The sequence below is a fragment of the Notamacropus eugenii genome, chromosome 1, assembly GCF_028372415.1.
Source record: "Notamacropus eugenii isolate mMacEug1 chromosome 1, mMacEug1.pri_v2, whole genome shotgun sequence".
NCBI classification, from domain to species: Eukaryota; Metazoa; Chordata; class Mammalia; order Diprotodontia; family Macropodidae; genus Notamacropus; species Notamacropus eugenii.
Window position 1 is genome coordinate 408897163 of NC_092872.1, and position 17982 is coordinate 408915144.

Below are 17982 nucleotides of genomic sequence, written 5' to 3' on the forward strand. Positions count from 1 at the left end.
AAATTTGCATTTTTTTAAAGTTTGTTAGAGTTTAGAATCAAAGATTGCTCAAACTGGAAAAAGTTTTAGAGATGACATATTCTGATCTCATTTTACAGTGAAGGAAACTGAAGCCCAGAGAAGGATTTAAGATCATAAGATCATCGGTTAAGAGCTACAAAGGAACTCAGTTCATCTGGTCAAACCTCTCATTTTACAAATGAGGAAACTGAGGCACAGAAAGATCAAATGATTTGCTCAAGGTCCCACAAATAGTCAACATTAGAGGCAGGACTTCATCCCAAGTTGAATGGCTCAAGAGCCAGTTCTCTCTGCACTGTAACAATAAAAGTGGCTTGCTTATGGTTATGTAGCTAGTAAGAGGGAGAGCTGAGATCATAGCCTCGATCTCCTGACTCCAAGTCCATAATCCGTATATCTGCTTTATAATACCTATTTTCACAGAAAGGGGTAAGGGTGAGGGGAGGAAGAACACATTATTTCCTCTTTCTTTATCCATGATCTGACTGGTTCTCAGATTATCCTTTGATGGGCATTATCAAAATACTTCCTGTATTAAGGAATATTGCAGAGGTGTTTTACCTGAGTGTACAATGTGACCTGAGTTCAAATCTCACCTTAGACACTTGACACTCACTAGCTACATGACCTTGAGTAAGTCACTTAACCCCAATTGCCTCATCCTGGGTCATCTCCAGTCATCCTGATGAATATGTGGTCACTGGATTCAGATGGCTCTGGAGGACAAGTGAGGCTATTGATCTGCACAGCCCTCCCTCACTCAAAAAAAAAAAAACAAAGTCAAGTGCAAGTCATGTCATTATTTCTCTGATGACATGGTCTTCTTTGGCAATGAAGGATGAACACACACATATACCAATAAATATTTAAATATAAAGTAACAAGGTCATGGAAAACTGTAAATGAAACCACAAAGTCACCATTCTGCCAAATGAATGTGTGATTCAAATAAGACCAACATTGTCTTTTTTTGGTTTCCAGTGCCCACGTGCCACCTGGGAGTTAGTGATACATTAAAGAATATACATTCTTTTAAGTCAGAAGGGCCTCATTTAATGTACCATCCAGGCCCCAAATGTGGCCCTATGAGGTCTTAAAGCATGAGGCCAGCTCCCAATTATATAAATTTTGTTTCAGTTCAATAGATATTTTAAACTGTGTAATCTTGGACAACTCATTCAGCCTCTTTGCCTCAGTTTCTTTATCTGTTAAATGAGGATAACGGAATCAATAAACCTTGATGTCCCTTCCAGCTCTAAGTCTATGATACTACAATGACATTATGCACAAGGTCATGAAGGGGACGCATCATGAAAAATGAGACAAGTCCTGCCTTCAAGGAGCTTATCATCTAATAGTGGACATATGACTTATTTGTAAATAAGTTTGATACAAGATTGAATGTGACAGCAGTAGAGGAGACAGTCCAGTAAAGTAGTCTGGAAAAATCAGAAGAGAAAGAAAGCACTTTTGGCTGGGGAAGATCATGGAAGACTTCATGGAGAGTGTCAACTCCATTTGCAATTAAATACAAGCTTCTTGAGGGCAGAGACACTTTTAAAGTTTCTTTTTTTTTATTCCCTCTACCTAATACAGTATTTGTCTTACTAGGCACTTGAAAATTTGATTAATTGAATAAACTGAACAGAGGAAAGAGGCCTGAGGTTAAACCTTCAAGAAAGAGAAGGATTTCAATAGACAGAATGTGGCAAGTGTGTCTGGTTGATGTTCAGTTGTTTTTCAGTTATATCCAACTCATCATGACCCCATTTAGGGTTTTCTTGGCAAAAGTACTGGAGTGGTTTGCCATTTCCTTCTCCAGATCATTTTATAGATGAGGAAACTGAGGCAAACAGGGTTAAGTGACTTAACTAAGGTCACATAGCTAGTAAATGTCTGAGCCTGGATTTGAACTCAGAAAGGTGAACCTTCCTGACTCCACTGCAGCACCTAGCTGCTCAAGTATTTTTCCAGGTCTCTGCAAATTCATGGAGGAACTAGAAATTGGATTGAAACTGAGAATGAAGAGTCTAATTTGGCTGGAATAGAGAATCTGTGAAGGGGAGGAATATGTAATGCCAGACTAAGAAATTGTCCTTTCCAGTTTTGAACCTATGATCAAATAGAAGAGTTTAGTCTAATGGGTGACCTTGACAGACCCCTGTAGAGTTTACAAAATGCTTTATATAATCTATCTCATTTGGTCTGTACATCTATGTGAGGCTAATAATGCATGCATTATTCTCCCTTATTGTACATGAGAGATAAGGTAGTGTAGAGATAAGGTAGTGATAGTGACTTGGCCTCTGAGTCAGGAAGGCCCATTCCAAAGGGCGAAAGGGAGGCTTTTGAGCAGGAGAGTTATATGGTCTGAACTGTGAACAGGAAGATTCTTTTGTCAGATGTTTGCAAGAAGGATTAAAGAGGAGGAAGAGGAAGTCAAAGCGGCAGGTCAATATTTGTAATATTTATAATAATTTATAGTAATCCACACTAGAGGTTATGAGGACCTGAAATCGTGTAGCAGCAGCAGAGTTAGGGGACAGATAAAAGTGACTCAGACTCAGACAGTGCCTAATAGATATTAATATGCAAAAGGTATAATGGAATTACTATGCTTTGTGTCTAGAAAATAATGGAAAACATTGAATTTTTTTTATGAAAGACAGGAGTGTGATATAATAAGAAGAGCCCTGGGTTTAATTCAAAATAACTAGGGTTTGAGGGACAGCTCTGCTATGATCCATGTGTCCTGGGACAAGTTATTTTAGCCCCCTGGGACCTAGTTTCCTGTCAAGGTATAGGGATCTATCACATACAAATAACCCTCTGATACTGCAGTCTAGTACAATGGGAAAAGCAGAGAAGTTTTAAATTAGAAGACTTGAGTTCAAATCATGTCTTGATCACTTACTACCTGTATGCCCTTGGGAAAGTCATTTACACTAGCCAGACGTGTTAGCCTCTCTGTAAAATGAGACCATTGGTTTTGATGGATTCCAGAATTTCTTCCTGTGCACTGGAGCCAGATGGCTCTGGAGGGGAAAGTGAGGCTGGTGACTTTGCACAGCCCTCCCTCAAATCAAAGTCAATTGCAAGTAATGTCACCACCTCCCTGATGTCATGGTCCTCTTTGAGAATGCAGGACAAATCACAAATCTATGTTCCTCAACTGCTGCTATATACCAATGAGCCAGGTCATCTGGAACCCACCCCATGTACCCTTATAGGAGCTAACTCTATCCCAACTTTGGGGTGTTGATACTAAAGTTGTTGGTAAGCTTTGGTTCTTCTGGGACATGGGTCATGACCTTCCATCAGATTCTCAGGATGGGGAATTTTTGTGGGGTCTAGAGTCATATTAAGCTACCTCAGCTTGAGAATGTGACTCTAATCAATCTATACCTTCCTTAGTTCTAATAACAATGGTTAACGTTTCTATAGTGTTTTTAAATTTTACAGTGTGTGTGTGTGTGTGTGTGTGTGTGTGTGTGTGTGTTTAATAACATTGCTGGGATGTTGTGAGTAAACAGATTTTTTTTCTGAATTTGTGATTTTATCAGTGAAGGGAACTCCCAGTGAGGAAATGCTGTCTACCAATGGAGATCTACCACTAACTTGAGAGTGGCCAAGGACACTGAGAAGCAAGTGGCTTGTCCAGAATCATACAGGCAACATATATTTGAAGTTGAATTTGGAAAATATTCCTGAGGCAGGTCTTCCTTGAGACAGTTTGTCTAACCACAATACTGACACTATGCTTATACAGCATTGCACTCAATTAATACTATTTCTGTTTGACCAACAATGAAAATGAGACTCAAAGAGATGAGGTGATTTGGCCACAGACACGTGTGTGTTCATCCTTCATTGCCGAAGAAGACCATGCCATCAGAGAAATAATGACATGACTTGCACTTGACTTTGTTTTGAGTGAGGGTGGGCTGTGCAGGTCACCAGCCTCATTTCTCCTCCTGAGCCATCTGGGTCCAGTGACCAGATATTCATCAGGATGACTGGAGATGACCCAGGATGAGGCAACTGGGGTTAAGTGACTTGCCCAAGGTCACACAGGTAGTGAGTGTCAAGTGTCTGAGGCGGGATTTGAACTCAGGTCCTCCTGACTCCTGCACTGGTGCTCTATCCATTGCACCACCTAGCTGCCCCTCCACAGACACATAGGAAGTAAGGAAAACAAATACTTACTAAGTATCTGTTATGGGCCAGACACTGTGCTCAGGACTTTATGATCTCATTTCACCCTCACAACAATCCTAGGAGTAGATACTATTATTGTCCCATTTTAGAGACTGAGGAAGCTGGGGCGCACAGTGATTAAATGACTCACCCAGGATCCCATAGCTAATAAGGCAGACCTGAACTCAGATCTTCCTGACTCCAAGCCCAATGTACTACACTTCTCAGATGCCTGATCACCAGTAAGTGTCAGAGCCAGGCTGCCAGCCTAATTTTTTACTATGAGACTGATGCCCTTTGCATGACACACATCATGTATTCATAATTATCAGACACTGGGCATAGCTAAGATCTTGCCAATTAGGAGGTGCCAAATAAGAAAGCACTGAGACAAATTTCAAAAGGTTGAGGAGGGTGATATTCATAAGAAAGAACTGTTTTGCATAATGATAATATAATGATGATACAGACATATGATAATATATAATTAATGATACATAATGATAATAATCATTTCAACATTTTTTAACATTAAAATGCCAATTATTACTGCCAGTCAATAAACATTTAGTAAACACCTACTATGTGCCAGGCTCTATGCTTAGCACCGAAAATACAAATAAAGTCAAAAGACGGTCCCTGCTCTCAAGGAGTTCACAATCTAATGGGGAGTTCACAATCTTATTGTTAACATTTACATAACCTTATAGAGTTTGTAAAGGATTTTTCCCTTCTATCTCACTTGATCTTCATAACCAGGTGAGGTCAGTTGTACATGCATTATTATCCCTTATTGTAGATGAGAGGCAGCAAGGTGTAGGGAAGGGCATAAACATTTATATATGTGCCCAACACTGTTCTAAGTGCTTTTGACAAGTATCATTTCATTCAATCCTCACAATGACCTTACTGTTATTATCCCCATTTTATAGCTGAGGAAACTGAGGCACACTGAGGTTAAGTAATTTGCCCAGGCATGCATAGCTAATAAGTATCTGAGGCCAGATTTTGAAATCAGATTTTCCTGATTCCTTGCCCAGCACTCTTACTACTCTGCTTCCATCTGCCTCTAGTGCAGGAGATAAAGACGTGGTCTCAGAGTCAGGAAAACTTGTTTCAAATCCAGCCTCAGACACTTACTAGTTATATGACCCTGGGCAAGTCACTTAACCCTGTTTGCCTCAGTTTCCTCATCTATAAATGAGCTAGAGAAGGAAATGGTAAACCACTCCGGTATCTTTGCCAAAGAAACCCCAAATGGGGTCAAAGAAAGTTGTCCAAGAGTGAAATGCCTGAACAACAACAAAACAACGTACCAGTGAAATCACAGGGACAATCTAAAAAAGTGGTGGGAGGGATTATAGAAGAGAAAACAGAGAGGCAGACAGGTTAAGACACTTGCCCAAGGTCATACAGCCAATACCTGGCAGGACTAGAATTCCAACCAAGGTTTTATGATTCCAAATCCAACAGTCCTGTGTACTGTGCCACACTTCTCCCTTTATGTCATAGTATTATTACAGCCAGATGCATCATCCTTCCCTCCACAACACACATATATACAAGCAAACAGCACTTTAAACACACATTCACATATCTATATGAGCTACCTTGTTGTGGCTGGTTTTAAGTCCTTCTCCTACATCTAATTAAGATGTACTTCCTGAAACAGAACGTAGAGTTAATGTTAAAAGACCTGAGTCTAGATCCTACTTTTCCCACTTGTTATACTTATGTGACCCTGGGTCACTCACTTTACCTCTTCCTGATCTTCACTTCCTTATCCAATGGGAAAATCTTTATGAAGCATTTAACACAGTGCTATTAAGCACATAGTAGGTGCTTAATAAATGCTTGTTTTCTTCCCTCATCTAGGAAACGAAAGAGTTGGTTTAATAGTTTCTTGAAAAAACCTTCCCACTATACAAGGTCCACTTGTATAGTAGAGAGAATTCTGAATTTAAGATCAAATCTCAGCCTTGCCACTTGCATCATGAGCTTGGGCCAAGTGCTGGCTTTGCAAGCAGTGGGTCTGTTCGCCTCTCTAGGCCAGTTTACTGATCTGTAAAATTCAGCATTTAGGCTTGTTAATTTCTGAGAGTCTCTCTATTGTCTAATCCTTTTGCATGAATGATGAAAGTTATTCATTAAATGCTCCACATTATTCAGTAGCAAAAAGGATTTGTAATCAAGGAAAACAGGTTAATCTCATTGCTGCTTTCCTTGTAATTTCATCATCTAGGAGGGAAGCATAATGTGGTGGGAAAAGCTGGATTTTGACGCACAGGACTTGGGACCAAGTCCTCAGTCTGTCTCTTACTTTCTATGTTATTTATTATTATTTTTTATTTATTATCTGTATGAATTTGGGCAAATCCTCTGTTCTATCTGTACCTTAATTTACCCTCTATAAAATAAGAGTGTTACAGCAGAGGAGTCTTCCAGGTTTGTCATCTTGTGACTCTGTGACCTTGACTTGTTTCTCCTTTCATTCAGATGGATGAAATCAAGGCCAAGGACAGGATCATTTTTTCCCTGGAAAAAGAGCTGGAGACCCAGACGGGGTATGTGCAGAAGCTCCAGCTGCAGAAGGAGGCTTTGGATGAGCAGCTCTTTCTGGTGAAGGAGGCTGAGTGCAACATGAGCAGCCCCAAGCGAGAAATTCCAGGAAGAGCTGGAGACGGCTCTGACCACTGCGGCAGCCCTGTAAGTCTGGTCCCAGGGACATGAACTCTGGTGCCGTTTTTTATTTGTTCTATCCAACTCTACAGTTTGCCTGTTAGGCTCTTCCCCACCCCACCCCCTTAGTTCGTCTCGGAGAAAATCAATCCTACTTCCCCCTACCTAAACCACTAGCATCCAGATAATGGGGGTTTCTAAACTCCAAGCAGCAGTCTGGTTGGCATCCTATTAGAGTGCTCCAGGAGACTCACAAATCTCTCTTCCTACCTCCTATAGCTGTGGTTTTAGCCCCAGCACACCTGCCTGGCTTCCAACCTGTGGTCAGAATCAGAAGTTGGAGGAAAAAGAATTTGCCTCCAGCCAAGACTGGTAATTTTCCTCTGTGGGAGCAGTCAGAATGGAGGTTGGTCAAAAGACTCATAGTCTACAGGGGTCAACATTTATCATCTTTCGTTGATTCCAAAAAGTGCCATTAACAGATTGAAACCTTTGGAATGGCTGCCTAAAATCTTCTAGTTCAATTTAACTATCCACTAAATTCCTTCAATGTCTATCATTAGTAGAAAAATTACATTTGGGACTGCAGGGATGGAAATGAGTGTATATGTTTGATTTGTTTTTCTATGAGATCTGTCAGTTCATCTTACAAATTATGTAATACCTGTAATAAACTAAATAACTCAAATGCAAATTTTTAAAACTTTCGTTGTTTTTACTATCTCAATTTGAGTCCACTCTAAGACCTCACAGTACTGTGGAAGTGACCTTGGTACCCAAGGTTATGGCAATGGAGCCCAAGTTCAGGCAGTTCCTAGGAGTCTGCATGTCTGACATCTGAGGACCAGCCTAGTTAAGCTAAAAAAGTTTCATCAGCTAGTTAGCCAAAGGGTAAGAAATTTGGGGGTCACAACCACTCCTAAAGATTGCCTATCAAGCTGGAGAGAGGTTGTAATCTGCACCAATGGGAGGAATGCCTCATATTTAAATTGCCCTAAAAACTCCCCCTTTCCTAAGAGACATAGTAGAGAATTTCTTCTCCCAGATGTCTGTCTGGCCTTGGTTGGATGGGAGAATGGTGGAGGGAGATAGAGGAAAGATCTTTCATTTTTTCCTCCCTAACTAAGAAAAAGTGTGGTTATCACTCTTCAATTCTGGGAAGAGAAATTAGCAAAGATTTGATTTTCCTGAGGGCTGATGAAAAGTGTTTTGATTTTATTTTGCTTATAGGACTTACGAAGAAACCAGAAGAGAATAGCTGAGTTGAATGCCACCATAAGGAAGCTGGAGGATAGAAATACATTGCTTGGAGATGAAAGAAATGAGTTGGTATGTATTAAGCCAGTTTTGCTTCTCTTAGGGTCTCAGATGCTTCAAATTAGCTTGAATAGTAAAAAACAAAAACAAACAAACAAACAAAAACGATCACTCACCTCACTGTAGAGTCAGTGTCTCTTAACAGTCAGCTAGGTATGGAAGCTAGGTGAATTGAACACGAGACCTGGAGTCAGAAAGAGTCCAGCCTCAGATATTTCCTAACTGTGGGACCCTGTTTGCCTCAGTTTCCTCATCTGTCAAATGAGCTAGAGAAGGAAATGGCAAACCACTCTAATATCTCTGCCAAGAAAACCTCAAATGAGGACATGAGGAATCATACGTGACTGAACAACAACAACGGATTGGGGCTAACAACAGCATCTATCTTTCAGATTGTTGTGAGGATTAAATGAGATGATATCTGTAAAGTTGTTAGCACAGTGCCTAGCATATTGTAAGAGCAGAAAAATGTTTATCCCCTTCTATTTGATATAGTTGCTAATAGATTTCCATTTTCCTTCCCTTTAAATTCTCTAGTATAGCCTGCCATCAATGCCTTATCATGTTAGCAATAGGACCCTAGGCTCCCAAAGACAGTGCCCATGAAAGACAAGCTCTGCAAGGTCCTACCGGGGAGCTAGGTGACACAGTCAGTGGAACAATGGACTTTGAGTCAGGAAGACCTGACATCAAATGCTGCCCCAAATGATTGCCAGCCTTGTGACCCTAGACAAGTCCATTAACTCCTCTCAGCCTCCATTTCTTAATCAGTAAAATGGTAAGATATTAGCATCTACCTCACAAAGTTGTGACAATCAAATGAAGTAATATGGATAAAGAGTTTGTAAACATTAAAGTGGAAATACTTATTTAAAATAAATAATAACTCTTATTATTAGTGCTATCAAGTTAGAAAGGGCTCCAATTTGACAGGTTATGTGCCTGTGTTCTAGTCAGACCAGGCTAGCTAGGTTTAGAAGTTGATGGCAGCTAGATGGCTCTGTGGAAAAGCAACAGCCCTGGGGGACAGGAGAACTTGAGTTCAAATTTGACCTCAGACACTTATAGTTGTGTGACCCCAGGCCAGTCACTTAAGTTTGATTACCTAAAAGAAAAATTCAGAAAGGAAAGAAGTCTAGCCACCAAGTGAAGAACTTTTCTGTCCCAGTAACTTATTAACCATCCGAGGAAGTTAAATGATACAAAGGACAGAACACTAGACTTCAAGTCAGGAAGACCCAAGTTCAAAACTCATTAACTGTGTGACCCTGGAGAGGTCACCACCTCTCAGCCTCAGCTTACTCATTTGTAAAGTGAAGAGCTTACTCAATAACTTACTTACTCCTAACTATACATCATCATCTTCTGATATACTAAGACGTGGAACTATTGTCATATGCATGACCAGAGGGATAGCCATGCTGATAAAAGCACATATCCCTGAAGTATTCTTTCAAGTCTCTGGTATTCCTGCTTGCAATGCCCTGTGACCTCAGTCAAATTTACTTATGCAAATCAAATTATATGCTTGCTCTTTGGGAGGAATATATGTTAATAAGTTGGGGGCACTCTAAAGTGTAAACTGGTAAAGAAAGTAACTCACGGATTCACAATATTGAAAGGGGCCTAGTCCAATCTTTGTCTGAACATGAATCCCATCCTGCCTTTTCTCTGGTGAGAAAAATTCCATCCCCCTGAGGTGATCCCTTCATTTTTGGACTTTAATTATAAGCAGTATTTCCCTTTCCTTCTTATATCAAGCCTAAATCTGTCTCTTACAACCATTTTCCTAATTCTGCCTAAACTCTGGAGCAGGGAAGAACAAATCTAATCTTGCTTCCACTTGAAAGCCCTTTAAATACTTATGAATAGCTCTCCTCAGTCTTCTCTAGGATAGCATTCTCATTCCTTCCATAGATGTTGATAATGGGTCAGGGTCTCACACTTTCCTGGCTCCCCTCTCCTAGATATGTTCCAGCTTTTCCTTCCTAATGTGTGGCATGAAGACCTGAAAAGGTTTTCCAATGTGTTCATACTCAGGCAGAGTACAGTGGGAGCTCTGCCTACATCTTGCTTTCTGGATACTGTGCCTGTCTTAATGCAGCCAAGAATATCAGCCAAATCAGCTGCTATGTCAGAATTTTATTCTTATTGAACTTAAAGTCCCCCAAAGCATTTCTTTTCATGACCTGCTCTCTAGCCATATGGGGCCCATTTGTACTTGTCAAGTTCATTGCTTTTTTTGTAATCCAAAGATAAGACTTTACATTGATATCTCTTAAGTGTCACCTCATAAATTTCATCCCATTGAAATATTTTCAATTCTTGATCTTTTTATCCACTGTAGCTTGTTCCCCTTTCTAGCTTCACACATTTAATAATAAACATGACATCTGTACCAACATGGATAAAAACGTTAAATGTCACAGAACCAAGAACAAGTCCCTGGATGCTCCCTCACCCCACATATCCAGTCCAAATCTTATATATTCTACCTCCTCAACATCTCCAGTGTCTGTGCCTTTCTTTCTCCTACCACAACCACAATTCTAGTTCAGACTAATCACTCTTTGTCTAGACTGCTGCAATGGAGAGGCCTCATGCCTCTCCTTCCTCTGATTCATCTTCCACATGGCTGCCAAAGAAGTTTTCCTATGTCACCGGTGTGATTATTTCATTGACTTTCTCAGTAAACTTGTAAGGCTCCCTATTATCTCTAGGATAAAGTATCAGTTCCTCTTATTGGCATTTAAAACCCTTGACAACCTGCCTTCTCCCTACTTTTCCAGCTTTGCTATATATTACTCCCTTTCATGTACCCTAGAATCCAACCAAACTAGCCATCTTGGTATTCCTCAGATACAGCATTCCATTTCTTTCTCCTGTATAGCCTTTGCATAGGCTATCTTCATGTCTTGAATTTATTTCTTCCTCAATTCTATCTCCCATTTCTCCCAGCTCCTTGAAAACTTAGCAAATATTTAAGCTCCAGATTCTGTACAAAGCCTTTCCTGGTTCCCCAATAATCTAATGTGCCTCCCCACCAATTTTTTTACCTTGTATTTATTTTTTATGTATTTTGGATATGCTTACATAGCAAAGTTAATTGAGGTCAACCACATTTCCTTGTATGTCACCCTTCAGCCTACAATTTGACTCATTGTTATATTTAATTTTTATTATCCTGAGCTCTAAAGCAATCAAGGGATATGGTTAAATAGTTTCTTATTAATTAATAAATTGTAACTTCTTTCTCACTAATTAATCAAAACCCTCACCAGTTTTTTACTTATTTATTGAAGAAACTGAATAAACTTCCAAATAATATTCATATTTATTAGCAAATAAAATCATTAATAAAGCAAAGACATAAATAACTATAATATTTTGGTTGTGAGAAAGTTCATAGTCAGATTCATCTCAAATCCTCAATATAATAGTGGATGGCTCCTCTTCACTTCTAAAAACAGAATTTCACCATTTCCTTCACTCCGTATCCTGATTATAGTCTCCTAACATTTTTCTTCACATTAAATTGAGACTACAATGAAATAAACTAGGCAAGTCCCATTTTTGTCTTCAGTCATCACAGGAAAGTCTTTCCAATGTACACTGTCCTTCATAGCTCTTCCCAGATTCTTCTTAGCATTGTCTTCAAAGTATAGAAATTAAGATAGTCTTGTCAAAGAAAAAAATGTATTCACACCTCCATCTTTATCTCAAGGTGCTCAGCATCTTAAAGGTGGAGACAACATGTAAAATTGTATATATAAGATGTATATAGTATACATAGAAGGCAGTCTCAGAGGGAAGGCACTGGCAGTGGAAAGGGGAAACTGAAGGAACAAGGAAGGTCCTGCAGAAGAAAGGATTTAAAGTGAGTCTTGAAGGAAGCCAAGAGGGGGAGGTAAGGAAGGAGAGCATTTAAGGCATGGAGGATAGCTACTGAAAAGATATGGAGTCAAGAAGTGTGATATCACATATAAGGAAGAGCAAGACGGCCAGTGAATCATCAAATTTGTGGAGAAGAGTAAAATGTAAGAACGCTGAAAAGATAGTGGTAGCCCAGATTGTGAAAGGGTTTAAAAGCCAGAGGATTTTAGATTTGATCCTGGGGACAATAGGGAGCCACTGGACTTTATTGACTAGAAGAGTAACATGATCACACCTAACTTTTAGAAAAATCACTTTGGCAGCTGAACAGAAGCTATATTAGAGAGAAGAGAAATTGTAAAAGTCCACATGTGAGGTGAGAAGGGCCTACACCAGGGTAGTGACTATATAAATGGAAAAAGGGAAAATATACAAAAGATATTATTAAAGTATAGATGACAAGACTCAGCAACTGATTGGAGGTGAAGGTATGAGAAAGTGAAGAGTCAAGGATGACAGTGAGGTTGTGGGTAATGGAGAAGATGCTGGTGCCCTCACCAAGAGAATGTAAGTTTCAGTCAGAAATAGTTTCATTTTCGTCTTTGTGTACCCAATAGTAGCACATCTTGGCACACAGTAGGCATTTAAGAAATGTCTATTGATTGTTTGATTGATGTATCTGCAAGAAAAATATGTATGTGTGTCAAAGTATGAGAGCTCAAAGTCATATATTAGCCACGGCCAGCATTTTTTGTAAAGAATGTGTGTGTGTGAAACAATTAGAGCTCAAAGTCGTATATAAGCTGCTGCCATTTTTTAAAAGGAACTGAGGGGCTTTAGCTTAGAGAAAAGAAGACTAGTGGTAGTTATAATTGCTTGTGTTCAAGTATTTTAAGGGCCATCATGTCAAAGGGGAATTAGATTTGTTCTGCTTAATCCTAGAGGGCAAGGCTAGGAGCAGTGGTTTTGAGCTGAACATAATTAGACTTATACTCAATAGAAGGAAAAGCTTCCTAACTATTGGAGCTATCCAAAACTGACTACACAAGGTAGTGAGCTCTCCATCGGTGGAGATCTTGAAGAAGAAAATAAACTACTTCTTTCAAGGACATCATAGAAAAGATTCCTGTTTAGGGGTGAATTAAACCAAATTATCACTGAGATTCCTTACAACTATGAATGTGTGTGTGTGTGTGTGTGTGTGTGTGTTGTAAGAGAGAAAGACAGAGAGAGACAGAGACAGAAACAGATACAGACAGAAACAGATACAGACAGAGATGGAAAAGAGAGACAGAGACAAAAGCAGAGAGTGATAGAAACAGAAAGACAGACACGGAGAGAGGCAAAAAAACAGAGATTGAGACAGAGATAGAGACCAAGAGAGAAAGAGACAGAGATAGAAAGATTAGAAAAAAGGCAAAGACAGAGACTGAGCTATAGATAGAGACAAAGATAGATGGAGAAGACAGAGTCAGAGAGACAGAAGCAGAGACAGAGGCAGAGGAGATAAGGGGCAGAGAAAGAGAAATATAGAAGTGTGTGTGTGCGTGCATGTGTGTTACACACGTGAATTTGTGTAAATAAATGAATGAAAAGTAGGTGGGAACCAGAATGGATTTTGTTCAGGAGATGAGACTTGATCTATTCTTTGAAAAATCCACAGGACTTAAATGGAGGAAAGAAGAGAGAGAGGACGTGTCAGGTAGGAGAAATTACATCCGCAAAGGTTTGGAGATGAAACTCAATACATTGTGTTTTAAGGCCAATGAACCTAGATAAGGCCAGGAATTGTTTTTCTTGGGTTTTTTTGTTTGCTTTGGTTTTTTACTTTTTAGTGGGGGGTGGAGTTGAAAGAAACCTCCTTGTTTATGTCTTCTCACAGTTAAAACGTGTACGAGAAACTGAAAAACAGTGTAAACCTCTCCTGGAAAGGAACAAGTGCCTCACCAAGAGAAATGACGAGCTGATGCTGTCTCTTCAGCGAATGGAGGAAAAGCTAAAAGCCATCACCAAGGAGAATTCTGAAATGGTTTGTATCACCAGAAGTGTAGAACAGCACTTTTCTCAGAACAGTATAATGCAAAGTAGGTGCGACTAAGTTTCAGGAAACCAACGCTCCAATTCTAGCCCTGCACTCCCTTTGTTTGAGCCTCAGTTTCCACATCTGGAAGATGAGAATAATGATAACTGTACAATCTATCTCACAGACATGTTGAGGAGGAAGGGAAACTGACTTATAAGATACAACGTGATCATCATCCGCAGTCATAATAGTCCCAGTTATGATAAACAGTAGTAATGTTATTCCACAAAGTTGACTCATTAGCCAAAGCAGAAAAATGAGCTCATTTTCTCTAAGTCTGATTTCTTCTACAGCTAAATCCCAAATAAGTTACTGCAAATAATGAGTACCTTGAAGTGGTCACATGTATTTGAATGTACACTTTTTGAATTTATAATAGTATAAAATATGAGTCTTGGCTCTAGCCCAGTGGAAATATGTGGTATGGATTTGAATGATGTAACCATTTCAGGGATTCATTGTTCACACTACGCAGGCCTAGATGTAATATAAGCTAGCACCAGAGATTACTCACTTTGATATCATGGCCTTCTAAATGTTTAGAGCTATAAGAATGTTTCCAGGAAACTCAGTATCTCCCTGTGAGTCATGGGCAAATGTCAAAGCCAGCAGAGCTTCCCCAGCAAGGCTTTAGCTCAGCCCTTCGCCAGCTATGCACAGGAATTTCTTTCTAGGAATTATGCAGTTGATAGGCATAATAGCCCCCTGACCCCATGCTATTGTAATACCATGGTGGAATATACCTGAATACCAACACATGCAGTTCTGTGTAAATTTGCCACCTGTCTCCGTTTATGATACAATCCAAACCAAATACACAGTTTTCATAGGTCAATAAAGATTATCACTGTATAAATAATGATAAGTGTACTGGTTTGCATTTTCTGTAGCAGATGAGATGTAGTTAGGAGGGTGTGTTAGGATAAATCTCCAAAACTACAGGAATCCACCTTCTCCATGAGTTTTCTGTGCTTTTCAAAAGTCTCCTGTTTCGCTAGTGACAAGATACTCTTCCCTCCTTTTAGGATAGAGGTAAGGGACTACAGATACGAAATATGTTACATGGTACTAGACCACATCAGTTTGTTAGTTGCTGTTGCTTAAATGTTTTACCTTATTAGAATGGAAGGTTTGTTGGACAGGTGGGGGAAGGTGTCCAAGACAAAATAACCTTGGTGTAAAAACAAAAGGCAACAATTTTTAAAGTCTCCTTCTCAACCTTATTTGTGTTGTCATTTTTAACTTAGAGGGATAAAATGACATCACATCCTCCCTTGAAGAAGTTAAAGTCTCTGAATGACCTTGACCAAGCTAATGAAGAGCAGGAGACAGAATTTTTAAAACTTCAAGTCATTGAGCAGCAAAACATCATTGATGAATTAACAAGGGTAAGTTATAATCACACCTTACCGGTCAGCAGGTAGTCTACCAAGATCCACATTGATGGTAAGGTAAACTATTACAAGAGGCCTTGCCCTCCTCCCTCAAACTACTTGGTAAATATTTTATTCTCACTAATTTCTATCTCTATTGTTTTCTTCCAGTAGAAAGTAAGCTTTCTGAGGGCAGGAACTATTTCATTTTTAACTTTGTATCCCCAGCACCTGGTACAGCATTTGGACCATAATAAAATGTTATTTAATTAGAAACAAAGTTAGCTCCAATATTGACCTAGAATCCTGGCACAAAGATCGGTGGTCACACACTAACTCAGCAAGCTTTAAGATGGCATACAGTGATCCTTGTGCACCTATTAGGGACAAGCTTGCGATGGAGTTCCTCCAGCCCCCAGACTCATTTTATCACTCAAACAAAAAGAAATATTTACAAATACCTGCTTTAAGACAACTCCTTTAATACTAAGGGCACCAGATTTGGGAGTCTAGAGGCCAGGGTTCAGATCTTGGTTCCAATACTTCCTAGCTACATGGTTATAAGCAAGTCACTGAACTTTTCTGTGTCTTAGACCCTCCTTTGTCAGTTGGGTATTCCAAGATTTATACTACCTAGCTCAGCAGGATTCTTGTGAGGAAAGTCTTAAAGTACTATGCAAATGAAAATTGTTAATCTGATTGTCAAGGAGGCCTCAAAAGTTTTAAAGAACCTTGGAAATTTATTTAGTCTGGTACCCTCATTGTTCAGGAGTGGGGAACCTTCAGCCTCAAGGCCACATGTAGCCTGCTAGGTCCTTGGCTGTAATCTTTGAACTGAGTGCAAGTTTTACAAAACAAATCCTTTTATTAAGGGAATTTGTTCTATAAAGTTTGGATTCAATCACAGCACCACACTTGATGTCCTAGAGGGCCACATGTGGCCTTGAGACCACAGGTTCCCCACCCCTGGTGTAGATGGATGTTGGAATCGAAAACCTGGGAAGCTTGCCTAAAGTCACTTAGGAAAGTAGAAGACAAAATTCCTAGCCTTATAAGATTCTTAGAGTAATTTCATAAGGCCTTAGAGCATATTCAAAGAACTTAATTTCAAAAACAAATTAACTCATCCATGTCTTATATTTTCAAAGTGCTATCATGGGGTTAGGTTATTTAGTTATGATTATCTTCATTTTAAAATGAAGAAACTAAAGTTAAGAGAGCATGATTTGGTCATTAACTCAGTGTGTCGTCATTGGCGTTTGTATCCGGAGGTCTTTGTGTTAGATGCCTCTTAGGGGCAGCCTTGGTTGGGGGTATCATTAATGCAGACTGCTAATTGTCCCCAGTGGAACCATGTGCCTTATAATTAGTTAACAGATCTGATAGCAGAATGAAGATTCCATCAGATTTCTCATTATACCATTCAATAGTATACTGGATTCCCTGAGGCCCGAGGCTGTTCCCTTTCTGCCTTTATATTTTCAGCACTTAGTAGAGTATATTTGATTCAATAAATATTTGTTGGATGGAAAAGAACTGATTGATTGCAATGGTGGATTTTCTTTGAAATCAGGCAAAACCTTGAAATCTAAACCCCTTTGTAGTACAAGAGTATTCAGTGAACAAGCAGCACCACAAAGGGATAGCAGTTAACAAAACTTACTATTACTAGTAAGGGGAGGAAGAGAACAGAAACCAATGCGGAACAGTCTTGACATATGACCTCCATTGCCTGCAGCGCACAGGCAACACACTGGGGGTGTCCCTTTGGATGTGCCCTACATAATGGGATCTGCAGTCCAATGGAAGGTCCAGAGACCCTCAGGGCCCAAACTTACATAGATTTTTAGATAAAGAATCCACTTATCAGGCTCTGCCCAATCATCCATAGGGGATGATAATAGTATATAGCTGAGACCAATAAGATGAGGTCATTTTCTAAATTTCCAAGAATTAGGGGCAAGGATGCAGGAAAATTAATTTAACTTTAATTAATTTAACAGTTTAACTGTTCCATCAAGTAAGAGAATGGAGGAGGAAGTGGTATCGAAGAATTCATAGTCTCTGAGTCAAACATGAATCCTAGGAAGATTGGGGCCATACCAGTCAAAATTATTTTTACCAACTCACATCCTTGATGGTAGAGTGGTTTTGGGTATAATACAAGTTGTTATATAGTAAGTCAAGTCTTGTGAGGTTTCTCCCAACCCCCCCCCCCCCACCACCACCTTTCCTCCCTGCTGCCTCACCCTGGAATGCTTGGAATACCAGAGATTTATCCCAAAGTTGGCTTGGCACAAAGCAGATAGACCAGGAGGATCTGAAGATTTCTGAGTCATGTTAGATTTTATGTTCTATGTGCAAATTGTTGCTTCTGAAATTTCCCATTGGGGTTCAATGAATTTTCTATAGCTATGAGACCATCTTCAGGCTCAGCTT

The 17982-nt window shown here is 39.6% G+C and overlaps 1 protein-coding gene across 5 annotated transcripts in view; it reads left to right on the forward strand.

Moving 5' to 3' along the window:
- The window catches only part of JAKMIP2 (janus kinase and microtubule interacting protein 2), a 236913-nt gene that overhangs the window by 160380 nt on the left and 58551 nt on the right, over positions 1–17982 (forward strand). For all 5 annotated transcript variants that reach the window (XM_072631005.1, XM_072631006.1, XM_072631008.1 and 2 more), the window contains exons 4-7: positions 6715–6924; positions 8128–8226; positions 13970–14116; positions 15418–15558. In XM_072631005.1, coding sequence (XP_072487106.1) covers positions 6715–6924; positions 8128–8226; positions 13970–14116; positions 15418–15558 — 597 coding nt within the window. The remainder of the gene's footprint in view (positions 1–6714; positions 6925–8127; positions 8227–13969; positions 14117–15417; positions 15559–17982) is intronic.